This window comes from Hyla sarda, chromosome 1 (genome assembly GCF_029499605.1).
Source record: "Hyla sarda isolate aHylSar1 chromosome 1, aHylSar1.hap1, whole genome shotgun sequence".
Lineage (NCBI taxonomy): Eukaryota > Metazoa > Chordata > Amphibia > Anura > Hylidae > Hyla > Hyla sarda.
The window spans coordinates 399,268,415-399,282,438 of NC_079189.1; the positions used below are offsets into that span (position 1 = coordinate 399,268,415).

Below are 14,024 nucleotides of genomic sequence, written 5' to 3' on the forward strand. Positions count from 1 at the left end.
CAAGAACCGGCTCTGTTCAGGGCCCCCCAGCCAGCTCGGGGCTCCAAGCAATTGCTTGGTTTGCCTGTCCTGTAGCGACGGGCCAGACTACAAGTAAAACAATTCCCAAGTTTATATTCTTCACATTGTTCAAGGACTTGACATACTACCTTACACTGACATACTACCAGCTATCTCTACCTATTGTGTCTATCAAGTCAAGTGTGATATTTCCAGTCTGTATCATCACTGCTTTCTGTTATATTGGATCAGCAACATTAGTAAAGAACAAGCTGGTATCCGTAAATCCCGGCTTTTAAGGGATTTATTCCTGGGGCATTGACATGGATAGCTGCTTTATTTGAAGTAGTGGTTAGTGAAACTCTCAGTTAACTACAGGGTTGTTACAATTCACCAATCAGACGCTACAACGCTCATCATCAGTCACATACACTAAGTAAAACTCTACTTCTGGCGTCATGAACCTGGTAACCTGCCAGCCAAGTGTCCAAATCCATTTCACAGCATTTACGCCAGACCCCCACTCACCACATATTCCGGAGGGCACAACATTTTATAATTAATAGAGAAGGGGAGCACAGTGTATTTTAAGAAATAGAAGATAGCACAATGTTATACAGTTAATAAAGGGACACAATGTTGTACAGTTAATAGGGCGGGAGGGAAGTATTACAGTTAATAGAGGGGCACTGTGTATTACATTTTATAGAGGGGCATAATGTATTACAGGTAATAAATAGGCACAGTACATTATCAGTAATAGAGAAGTACAATGTGTGGTGGCGGATGGGAGGATACTGTCTTGTGGGGGTGTAGAATATTTAGGGTGTTGCTGTGCAGGATAGATAAGGGCGCTGTTAACCCTTGTCACTCGTGACGACAGGGTGAGGGTTAAATGCTGGGTTTCTTGATAGGCCTATTGCCACCCTTCCCAAGAGCAATAGGTGATGCAGAAATAAAGGATTGTCCACAACCACTGTTAACTGAAAACTTGCTGGAACTTTTACTGAAGAATTTCTGTACATGTGGTAATAGTAACCGTCCAGATAACAGAGTCTCTATGCATATAGCTTGAGCAGTGATTGACAGTCGGTTGGGATCAGATAAGCCCAATTTAGCTTCTTAAGGATTGTATAGCAGAGATCTGCTCGATTTAGGGGAGTATTTAGGTCCAGTGATCTTGCGATAAATAGCGGAAATTGCTTAGTCTATCCGCTATGTTAGAGGCCTAGGCCGCAAGGCTTTGGCCTAGTAAATCGTCTTGTAAGCTGCGGAGGTCCTACCTCTTCCAGAGTCAGCAACTCAAGAGAGAAGAGCAGGATCAAGATGGCTCAGGTCCCTTATATGGGCAGGGGCCGGCCGTTTTAGATTGGTCTGTAACAACTGTCACTCACCGTTACAGTGCATTGTGGGTGAACACATCATGGGAACCTCCAAAGGTTCTGTAGCAAAACCATAGAGTTCTAACCTAATCACGTGACCCGCAGGTCCTGTTACGCTCCAAACAGGTAGATGACTAAATATATACATATTTATACTTATATTTATTTTAATAAGAACTGCTATGTAGTCATCGACTAAGTGAGAGGTGACAAGGGGAAAACTATAAAAGAGAGACCCCGACGTCCTAGGGACTCTGACTATGGGGACCTCTATATAGGTAACGTATACAATACGGTACTGGGACAACACAAATGTATTACAGGTAATAGAGGGGAACAATGTATTATAGTTAATAGAGGGGCATATTGTATAACAGTTATCACAGATAGATGGCATAAGCTGGCAGCCTCAACTGCACCTAGATTTCTCAAGAGGCATGTTCCTCTTGATAAATCCAACTCGAAAATTTATTGGTGGGGGCCTTTCTTAATTCCCCCATTGGTCAACCAAGCTTTATCACAGTGGCTCATTCTGTTTGAAAAATCTGACACATCTTTAGACTGACTGGTTTAAATTTTGAATGCTTCCTAGTGGGCTTAATTTGTGTCCAAATGCTGCACCCAATTTTTGACACACAAAGTTGCTCCTGCTCTGGACAGTTCCTGAGAAGAACTGAGGTGTTAGCAGGGAGCACTGTGGTCAGACTGAAAAGAACTACTCAACTTCCTCTGGAGCATATAACAGCTGATAAATACTGGAAGGATTAAGATGTTTTAATAGAAGTAATTTACAAATCTGTTTAACTTTCTGGCACCAGCTGATTTGAAAAAAAATTGTTTACTATCGGAGTACCCCTTCAACTGGTGCCAGAAAGTTAAACAGATTTGTAAATTACTTCTATTAAAAAATCTTAATTCTTCCAGTACTTATTAGCTGCTGAATACTACAGATGAAATTCTTTTCTTTTTGGAACACAGAGCCCTCTGCTGACATCACGAGCACAGTGCTCTCTGCTGACACCTCTGTCCATTTTAAGAACTGTCCAGAGTAGGAGAAAATCCCCTTAGCAAACATATGCTGCTCTGGACAGTTCCTAAAAAGAACAGAGATGTCAGCAGAGAGCACTGTGCTCGTGATGTCAGCAGAGAGCACTGTGTTCCAAAAAGAAAATAATTTCCTCTGTAGTATTCAGCAGCTACTAAGTACTGGAAGGATTAAAATGTTTTAATAGAAGTAATTTACAAATCTGATTAACTTTCTGGCACCAAAAAAAAAATAATAATAATAATATAATATATATATATATATATATATATATATATATATATATATATATTTTTTTTTTTTTTTTTTTTTTTTTTTCGCCGAAGTACCCCTTTAAGGTATATGTCCTTTTTTTTAAATAAAGGAAAATGGATATGTCTCTTTGTATGATATAGTGTTACATAAATAGTTTGGGAAATCATTTTTTAAAAGGCATACTAACCTACCTGGGTCTCCTGTAGCTCCTGGTGCCTCAATTGTGACTCTGCCTCCTACTTCTGAGATGGACTCGTTTCAGCAGGAACTACTAATAAGTGTTTACAGCTACACCCTGTCTCAGTCTCATCGACTGAGTGGATCCTCACTGCTGAGATAAGTCCATCTCTGAAATAGGAAGAAAAGAGATGTGTAACATACCGGAGGATGTCACTTTGGGACCTGTTGGAAACTCAGGCAGAAAAATACTGTATGCCTTTTTTTAACAGCGGCCCAAGCAAAACATTACATGCCCAGAATTCCCCTATAAAATTAATAATTACAATTTTTATATGTCTTATAGGATAAAATTAGAAAAAAAGTTTTTCCGTTTTTGCACTTTCGTTATTTCCTCATTACCTTTTAAAAATCATAACCCTTTTAATTTTCCACCTAAAAATCCTTATTACAGCTAATTTTTTGTGCCAACAATTCTACTTTGCAATGACATTAGTCATTTTACCCAAAAATCCATGGCGAGATGGGAAAAAAAATCATTGTGCGACAAAATTGAAGAAAAAACGCCATTTTGTAACTTTGGGAGCTTCCGTTGCTATGCAGCACATTTTTCCTTATTCTGTAGGTGCATACGATAAAAATGATACCCTACTTTTATAGGTTTGATTTTATCTTACTTCTGGAAAAAATCATAACTACATGCATGAAAATTTTAATGTTTAAAAATGTCCTCTTCTGACCCCTATAACTTTTTTTATTTTTCCGCATATGGGATGTATGAAGGCCCATTTTTTGCGCCATGATCTGAAGTTTTCCTCAGTACCAATTTGTTTTGATCAGACTTTTTGATAACCAAAAATACGCTATTTTGGACTTTAGATTTTTTTTTACGTGTATGCCATTGACCATGCGGTTTAATAAATTATTTAATTTTATATTTCAGACATTTTCACACGCAGCAATACCATATATGTTTATATTTATTGACATGGTTTTTTTTAGATGGGAAAAGTCGGGTGATTTAAACTTTTATTAGGGAAGGGGTTAAATCACATTTATTAACTCTTTTTTTTTTTTTTTTTTTTGCAATGTTATAGCCCCCATAGGGGGGCTATAACATGCAGTACATTGATTGCCAGCACTGTTCAATGCTATGCCATAGCATTACATTGATCAATGTTATCAGTGGTCGATTGCTCAAGCCTGGATCTCAGGCTTTGAGCAATCAATTGCCGATCGGCGGCAGGTGAGGGACACTGCGCTCGCATTCTAGCTGATCGGGACAGCGTGGTTTCACCGCTGTGGTCCCGATCAGCCCCACTAAGCAACCAGGAGTGCTTTTTGTTACAGTCTAAACGTGGCAATCAACTTTGGTCGCCGCGTCTAAAGGTTAATAGCGCACATCAACATGATCGGTGATGCATTAGCCGCCTGGACGACCCGATATGACCGCGTGACCCCACGTTATATTGCGAGAGAGGGTTCAGAATGTACAGGTATGCCCTGCGTCCTTAAAGGACAACTGCAATGGAAAACACTTATCCCCTATTCACAGCGGGGGGGGGGGGGGGGGGGGGTTATGTCCCAGCGTTTGGACCACCCCGCGATCAAACACTGTGGATAGGGGATAAATGTTTTCCGCTGCAGATGTCCTTTAAGGGGTTAAAGAAGTTGTGTCAACATAGTCCTATGTCTGAATGAATGTATATTTATATTGTGTAGATTGCTAATATAATTACACTATGTAATATTACATGTTTGGAGGGGCAAGCTGTGCATCACTAGCTTGCCCCCTGACTGGTGAGCAGTTAAGAGGTTAAGAAATATAAAGGCAAGGTTTTAGCCCCCTCCCCCGCCTGTAAAAATTGTTGGTAACTATAGTGGTATGTCCCATGGGTGGGGGGGAAGGAGTGCACCAATCAGGTGTTTAATAGTTTCCCGGGCTTTCAGGGGTCCTCCCCTGGGAATTTATAGCTTTGGTGCCTCCCTTCCCCCCCTCAATCTGCCCTGGACCCGGAGTTTTGACTGCTGGTTGGTATGTGTCTGCCCTTTATTTATGGCCCGGATGGAGCAGGAGGGTGAGGGCTGGCATGCTCCCTTGTGGCTGAGCTGGCCTCCCCTCCTGTTGTGCCACAGGCTTGTAGTGCGGGTGATCCTGATTAAAACGCTCATTACCTGGTTAAAAATGGTTCAGCGCTTCTTAAGATATCTTTATTTTTAGTTTTCTGTTATTCCCTGGCTTGGGACTCAGTGGGAGGTCTTATCATCTGGGACTCGGCCACACGTCATTATAGCTGGGCGGAGCTGCCGCCCGGCTCATGAATATTCATGAACTTATCCTCGTGGCCCTCCCCACCAGACCTAGAAAAAGGAGTTAGACTACAAGGATAAGTTCATGAATATTCATGAGCCGGGCGGCAGCTCCGCCCAGCTAGAATGACGTGTGGCCGAGTCCCAGATGATAAGACCTCCCACTGAGTCCCAAGCCAGGGAATAACAAAAAACTAAAAATAAAGATATCTGAGGAACCGCTGAACCATTTTTAACCAGGTAAGAAGCGTTTTAATCAGGATCACCCGCACTACAAGCCTGTGTAACAGGTTTAGTGCGGGTGATTCTGATGACAGATTTCCTTTAAGTCAATAAAGGTCATTTAACCCTTTCAATAATAAAAGTTTGGTTTGTCCCCCTTTTCCCCATCCCAAAAAAATTAATAAATTAAGTGTATGTATATGTATATGTGTATGTCTGTATGTATGTATGTGTGTATGTATGTATATATATATATATATATATATATATATATGTATATAAATATATATGTATAACTGAACAAATAAAATGCTGTGTATTGCAGACATGCACGTATGTGGTATCGCCGCATGCGTGCATGTCTGGGGTATAACAATATGTCGTCGTTTGAAGTGCTCCGTCTATGGCGTACGCGCAAATATAAATAAATAAGAAATCAAATAAAATACATTTTAATGAAAAGAAATAAATAAATATAAAATTTAAATATATATGTGAAATACATAAATAAATAATATTGGTATAATTGAATAGTTACATATGACAGTTCTGATTAGCATATTTGATCATTTTTTCTACCGTATGTATGAATAAACGGCGATTTCAAAATCCACAGAAAACGGCAAGGGTACTGCGGACTACTTCTGATCACGGCGCAAACTATTTGAGCCCTCATACGGTCCCCTCTCATTTACCCAGCTCCTCACCCTGCCCGCACTAGCACCTTCCCCCTTCTCCCCCCCCTGCCCACTGCGACCGCCCCCCCCCCCTCCCCATCACCTCTCCGCCCTGTGTTCCCCCCTGCTGCTGCTGCTGTCCTTCTTCCTCCTGCCTCTCCAATGCCCCCCGTGGAGGGGTAGTGAGTGTTTTGGCGGAGTGCCTGCGACCCGGCGGTCTCCAGCGTGCCTTGTCCCACGCCTGCGGCGGTGGTGAAGTGGTTCTTCCAGCTGTTGGCTTCTCCATCTTCTGAAATTGGTGAGTGTTCTGATGCGGGGCTTGGCCCCTTCCCCGGTTAGTGTGCTTATGGCTGTTCTGTGCAGTGTTCGTCCTTTTGTTTCTGTGTGTATGTTGAGTTCGGTCTCTGGTTGGGAGTTGGGTACGTCTCTTCTTGACAGGGTGCTTTGGTAGGGTATCATTTTCTGCGGTGCACGCTTGGGTGAGTGCTCTTTTGGCCTTACGCTCTGGGTGGCCGGGGTTTGGCGGACTTGGCTCCTGAGGCTTGTTCCTTATCCTGAATCGGTGGGTGCCGCCCAGTTACGGTTTTGTTTCTTTTGGTTTTCTCCCCCTTTGTTTGGTTTATCTCTCCGTCTTTAGCTGCAGTCTCTCTTCGCTGCTCCATTTGTCCTAGTGTATTTGTCTGTTTTTCCTGCTTTGCTCCCAATCTCTGGTAGGCATGGGACTTCTGTATGTCGTTCTGGGTTCTTTAGCTGATGTGTTCGGTGGGGAGGTTTCGCTTGAGTCTCCGGTGGGTAGGTTTCGTTTGAGTCTCTGTTTGCCTTGCCTTGTGAGTTCTTCTGTTCGTGGTGGTATTCCTGAGGGTGATTCTCCTGTGCTCTACGCTTGTGGGGGTGTGATTTGTTGTTGCAAGGCTGACACGCAAATTGTGAAGCGTTCCATATTTTGTGCTCGCTTCGGCAGCACATATGTTAAAATTGGAACAATACTGAGTAGATTAGCATGGCTTCCGCATGCCGCGTGGGCGTTGGTCTGCTGCTTTCCTGTGGTCAGGGTGTGATTGCGTTTTCTCTGTTTTGGTTTCTTTGGAGCTCGCTAGGTGCCCTGGTTCCGATCCTTGCTGGTTTCCTGATTGTTCCATGTGGAATATGGTTCTGGGCGGAGTTTTTTCCTGCAGGTTGTCTCTTGCCCCCGAGGGTGTGTGGTATCTGTGCCCCCGCATATGTGCCCCGGGTGCGCTAAGGGCTGACGTTTCGGTTGGGTTTTTTTTCATGAGTCGTGCAGTGGACAGGCCTGCTTTCTGTCCCCCGTTGCAGCTCACGGGGAGCTCACTCTGCTCCCGGATGTGGCCGGTTTGGTTGGTTGTTGGTGTGGTTTTGTTTCCCAGTGGTGCTGCTGGGTGGTTTAGTCCTGGGTCTTGGTAGTCAGTGGTTTTCTGCCATGCTTGGGTTTTGTTTGCGCTTTTCCCTTGGTATTGGTTGTGGGACTTTGGGTGCTTGCTTCGTCCGCTCATGTTCTGGACTTGTAACGATACTGTGTGGGTTGGCATAGCCCCTGCACTTGGAAGTGCTCTAATTGGGCTTACTTTTCTTCTTTTCTGGGGTGTGATTTGAGTGATCGTGGCGTGTTGTCGGTCTGACTTTCGGGGAGTTGTTACTGCTATTACTCTTTTGGATTTCTTCCTGTGCTTGGCTTGTTGCACCTAGTGCTTCGCTGTTTGGAGTTACGATTTATTTTGGGGCTGTGCTCCCTGAGGTCGGTATTGGGTGTTGACGCTTTGTCCCGTTTTTTCTCTGGCAGTGGTTCCGGAGGTTGCTCCCTCGGGCGGAGTCGGAAGGTTTGCTTGTGTGGCTTGCCCGTTGGTCATCGTGGAGAGTGGTGTGTATTTCTTGGTCCGCTTTGGTGGCTCCTGCGACTTGGTTGCACTCACGGTAAGGCGTTTGCGAGTGGTTGGTTTGGTGTGGAGGCCGGGATGTCTACAGTCGAGGTGGGTCCCGGAGGTTCCAAATGTGTCTGTGGATAGGGGATTTGTTTTTCGTACCTGGAACACCCTTTGTAGTAACCTTCCAGGCTCTGATGCTTCATTCCTATTTTGTTTTCATAGGATGTGATGACGGAAGTTAACTGCTGTGTCACCTCTCCAAGGAGGTTCGAGATTTGGGCTGTGTTCTCCGTGCATCCAAATAACATTCTTAGTATGTGCCGCCGGGTATCTTCACCTGTTCATGTGAATCACCTTCTATTCAAAAAAAATAAAAAAATAAAAATAAAAAAAGGTGGGTGGCTGTCCCACTGTGCTGCGATCCAGTGGGGTGCGGTTGGCGCATGACAGGGGGTAATTTTTTATTTTCTGCTTTGCGGTTGGTGGGATGTTGGTGTGTACCTAGGGGCTGGGCCCGCGAGTGGGTGGCCTTGCTTTCGACGACCGGTTGTTCCTGTCAGTTTTTGGGTCACTTGGTGGCAGCTACGGGTCGGATTTTTGGTTGTCGCTTTTGCGTCGTTTTGCTCATCCGAGGTTTTGCGCTGGCTTTTTTCGGGGCTATGTGGATGGGGCCCTTCTTTTCTCCTTGTCTGGCACTGGGGTGTCTGTTTTTTGGGTGCCTATTTTGTGCGTTTTGCGAAACAGTAAAAAAAAAAATAAAAAAAAATAAAATAAAGGCCCTTTTGTCCGAGACTGCTTCGGCGATCCGGGTAGCACAGCTTGTGCTGCATGGGGGTCAGCGAATGACTGTTTTTTCGGGTTTTCGTCCTATTGCTTGGCTGGGCGGCTGTGGGGCACCCCCCCCCTTTTCTTTTTTGCTCCCTGCCCCCGATTATTCAGTTTCGAGTTTTTTGTCTGTTTTGGGTTTTGCTTTTCTTTGTTAGGATGGGGTGTTGTGAGTTTGAGATTTGCCCTCTTTTGTATCGGGGCCGGCGGAGATGGCTTGGTTTCCGGAGAGGGTAGTGCAGCGCATAGGGCGCTGGCGTTCTGCATGTTTCCCATATGTGTTATGTTTTGCGGGCGATTTCCGCAAGGTGGTGCGAGTGCCGCGGCACTCTTCGGTGTATGTGCGAGTCTGGGAGATGAGTTCACACGAGAGTTATTCAAAAAAAAAAATATATATAAATAAATAAAAATAAATAAAAGAAAAAGGTCCTGGCGGCAGGTACCTTGGGTTTCCTGGAGAGGAAATGTGTTGGACGGATTTCCTGGAGAGGAAATGTGTTGGGTGGGTTTCCTGGAGAGGAAATGTGTTGGGTGTGTCCGGGGGGCTGAGGTGGCCCCAGGTGTTGGCTATCCAGTATCTCTTGGTCGGGGTTGGAGCCCAATGTAGGGCTAACTGGTCTCCTCCATGGCGGTAAGAAGATGGTGAAAGCGGGGTCAACCCGGGGTAGACCTCCACACAGGACAGTGTGACAGCACCTCTCGGGTTGGCAAGAAGCCAATCGGTGTCTTTGTTACAGTTAAATTGTTATTTATATAAATAATTTTATAAATAAAGCTGTGGCCGATCCCCACCCACGAAAAAGTTGAATTGTTGTTGTGTCAGTTATTATTTAATTATTTATTGTAATATGGGGGAGGGGTAGTTATAGCCTGCTAGGAGGTAATTGGGTCTCAACAGTCTGGAGGGGCAAGCTGTGCATAACTAGCTTGCCCCCTGACTGGTGAGCAGTTAAGGGGTTAAGAAATATACAGGCAAGGTTTTAGCCCCCTCCCCCACCTGTAAAACTTGTTGGTAACCATAGTGGTATGTCCCATGGGTGGGGGGGAGGGAGTGCACCAATCAGGGGTTTAATAGTTTCCCGAGCTTTCAGGGGCCCTCTCCTGGGTATTTATAGCTTTGGTGCCTCCCTCCCCCCCTCAATCTGCCCAGGACCCGGAGTTTTGCCCTCCCTCCCTTTTTTGTATCTCTGTTTATTGTAAGTCACAACTTGGCGGTAAGAAGACGGTGAAAGCAGGGTCAACCCGGGGTAGACCTCCACACAGGACGGTGTGGCAGCACCTCTCGGGTTGGTAAGAAGCCAATCGGTGTCTTTGTTAGAGTTAAATTGTTATTTATATAAGTAATTTTATAAATAAAGCTGTGGCCGATCCACACCCACGAAAAAGTTGAATGGTTGTTGTGTCAGTTATTATTTAATTATTTATTGTAGTATGGGGGAGGGGTAGTTATAGCCTGCTAGGAGGTAATTGGGTCTCAACAGTCTTGTACAGTACTATAAATGTAAAGCATAATGCAGTGGGATGACAAATCTGCACTTGAGCTGCAGATCTACAGCGTTTCTGCAGCAAAATCTGCAATGCTACAGATTTATAGCAGATTTTTATTCCCTATTAAAGACAGTGGTTAAAATATCCCAAATATTTGCAGCATTTCCCATACAAAATTTAACAAGCTGTGGATATGAAATCTGGACAGGTGAATTTCCAAACAGATATATTGCAGAATTCTTGGAGAATCCCCTTTGCTGCTTCAGTATTGTTAGGGATTTTCTGCACAGAAATGTTGTGCAGAAAATCCACAGCACATGGGCTACTTGGGGTCATTCCCTTGGAACATATGCATGTCATAGAAGAAATGTTCACCTTAGGGCCCTCCACTTAGTAATGAAGCCCTCCTTTGTTACGTTGCCCACCTTATTGTCCCTCACTTAGTAATAATGTCCCCTTATTTTCCCCTTCATAGTTATAATGCCCCCTCATTGTTGACACATAGTAATATGTTCTATTCATTTCACCCACTTAGTAATAATACCCCTTTATTCCCACGTATTAATAATGCTCCCATTACTCCTAGTTAGTAATAATGCCCTCATTGCCTCCACTTATTAATAAGCCCCCTTGCCCTCACTTAGTGCTAATGCCCCCTTATTGATTCTACCAAGTACTAATGCCCCCTAATTGATCCTACCAAGTACTAATGCCCCTTATTTCCCCCACTAAAATAATTCTCCCTCATTTTTAAATAAAGGACTCCCACTTAGTAATAATGTCTCCTCATTTCCCTAATTTAATAAGAGTGCTCACTAATGGCCTCCACTTAATAAAAATCCCCTTTTATTACTACCGCTCAGTAGTAATGCACCTTCATTGATCCTACTTAGTACTAATTCCCCCTTATTGCCCCAGTAAGTAATAATGTCTCCTCATTGCCTCTTAGTAATAATATTCCCTCATATCCTCTTAGTAATAATATTCCCTCATATCCTCTTAGTAATAATATCCCCTCATATCCTCTTAGTAATAATATTCCCTCATATCCTCTTAGTAATAATATCCCCTCATATCCTCTTAGTAATAATATCCCCTCATATCCTCTTAGTAATAATATCCCCTCATATCCTCTTAGTAATAATATCCCCTCATATCCTCTTAGTAATAATATCCCCTCATATCCTCTTAGTAATAATATCCCCTCATATCCTCTTAGTAATAATATCCCCTCATATCCTCTTAGTAATAATATCCCCTCATATCCTCTTAGTAATAATATCCCCTCATATCCTCTTAGTAATAATATCCCCTCATTGCTCCCGCTTAGTAATAATCCCCTTCTTTTTTCTCCCAATTAGTAATAATTCTCTCTGCTCCCTCCCTCTGCTCCTACTTATTAGTAATGCCCCTCATTGATTTCCACTTAGTAGTAATGCTCTCTCATTTCCCTCTCAGTAATAATGCCCCCTCATTGCCACAATTTAGTAATATTTCCCTCTAATTCCCGCACGCCCCCTCATTTACCACATTTAGTAATTATTCCCCCTAATTGGTCTTACTTATTAAATGTGCCACCTTATTGCTTTCCATTTAATAATGCCCCCTCATTGCCCTCTTATTAATTATGACCCCTCATTGCCTCCATTTAGTAATAATGCCCTATTTTGAAACTTAGTAATAATTCCCTTTCACTCTTCCCACTTATTAGTACCACTATTAGTATTGCTACTACTTGCAGAAAAAATGCCCCTTCATTGCCCTCACTTAGAACTAATGCCCTCTCATTGATCTCACCTAGCACTAATGCCCCCTTATTGCCCACACTTAGCAATAATGCCCCCTTATTGCCCCCACTTAGCACTCTTGCCTCCATTTACCTAGCATGCTCCCACAATGCTGCTCAGTATATTTTTAGTAAAAAAAAAAAATCACAGAAAAAAGTCCACATTTACTGGTTACTGATATAAGGGCAGGTTAGGCACTTATACCCATGATGATGCAGATCAGCCACAAGGGAAGGTCACACAGGGGCAAAATACTGATGAACAACCACTCACACACCTAATACTCATGAAGGGGGTAGTTGCTTATTATTATAGTTGCACACAGATAAGCCATATACAGGGGTGGCAGTGGCATGATAGCGTGTAGTGCACCATGCTGGCTTACAACCTATTAGTGACGCCCATACTATTCCATCAGGCGGACTGCCCAGCATCTTATATAGGCACAACCCACAATAAACTGACACCTGAGACACCACCCAGCATCACAAGGCCGGACTACACCATAGAAAAGTATACTAGACAGGATAAACATGAGGTATTAGGTGATATTTTGGCCAAAAAGATCGCAACCCACGTCAAGAGTCCTCAGTCTCTTGTGAGTCCTTACACTAACATTATAGAAAAAAATCTGAGAAAAATGGGACAAAAATCATTTAAAACAAATGTGGCATTTTTCAGTGATTTTTATCAAATTTTTCCGGGATTTTTTTCTATCTACTTTCAGTCCTTTTAACATAAGAAATGTTTGATCATTTGCAGGGATGCAGTCACAGCATCTCAAAGGCTGCAGGCTTTGTATTCATATGCATTTGTGTCTGCCTTTCGCATGGAGATATAGGGCACAAGCAGGGCAGGGACCCCATGTGATCTTCAAAATGGGGCCCCAACTATTTGCTTTGAACGACAAGATAAATTAACTTGGAAAACCCCTTTAGCAAATACAATTGACTTTGTTATTGACAAGATAAAGTAAGAAAAAGTTAATTGAAAAAAAAAATATATAAAAAATTGTCTAAATTATTGTACACAAAATGTAAATGTATATTGTTTGGATTAATATTGTAATTACTCTATGTAATTTTACATGTTTTGTACTGCCACCTAGTGGGGAAATGATGAATCTGTGTGTGTCTTGCACAATAATATACGGCAGAGTCCTCAGTCTTCATGTTGGTCATTTGTAGATATAACAGGTTATTACTGTTATCTCTGGAGATTGTGAATCGTCCTTTAACAGAATCATGATAGTATATGCTGCCCCCATTGCCACTAATAGCAGAGACCCACTGTAATCCTCCGCCAGGACTCTGTCTAACCCAGCTCATCCAGTAGCTACTGAAGGTGAATCCAGAAGCCGTACATGAGGCTCTATAGGAATTCCCGGGCTTTATCACCACTGGGTCTGATGACTGGACAAGTTGCTGAGACTGGACACCTGGAAAATAGAGAGAATAAGGTGACATCCATAGAAACATCTCATCATAGTGATAGTAATATTTTTATTGTAATGTTCTAGTAATGGTCACCTGACAAGCAGGCCAGTGATATAAAGAGGAGCAGGAAAGTCTTCATTGCTGCTGGGTGTAGATGTAGGAGGTGATGTGTGATCCGTCATCACTGTCTTTATTATGGGGAGATAGGAAGTGACGTCACCTCATTTACATATTATGGGACATATATACATCTGTCGCTCTGTTATACTGTGTATGTGAATAAAGACATAGGGGTCTGAAAGTAATACCCAGTGTAATAAATTAGGACTTTTCAGAATTACCTAATTTTAAATGTAATTTTGTAAATAAAGAGATGTCTGCTATATTACAAACGGCAGTCATCACTTTATTTGCACATTGTGAGAAATATATTGGTGACTTTATTTTATCTATCTGAAACAGTAGGTAGAATCAACAGTAGTAGAATCAACTGGCCAACTGCGGGCCAAATGGAGACCATGGCCACCAGTTGTCCGTCCT

At 42.9% G+C, this 14,024-nt stretch overlaps 1 gene segment (V, D, J or C); it reads right to left on the minus strand.

Annotated features, from left to right (window-relative positions):
• Positions 1–9,872: 9,872 nt before the first annotated feature.
• Positions 9,873–13,623, minus strand: LOC130277114 (Ig heavy chain V region 914-like; the record flags this gene model as incomplete). The annotated part of the segment is given in 3 exon segments: positions 9,873–9,904; positions 13,178–13,486; positions 13,578–13,623. Coding segments are annotated over 3 exon segments (387 nt in total), but the record flags the coding sequence as incomplete, so codon positions are not given.
• Positions 13,624–14,024: the final 401 nt, after the last annotated feature.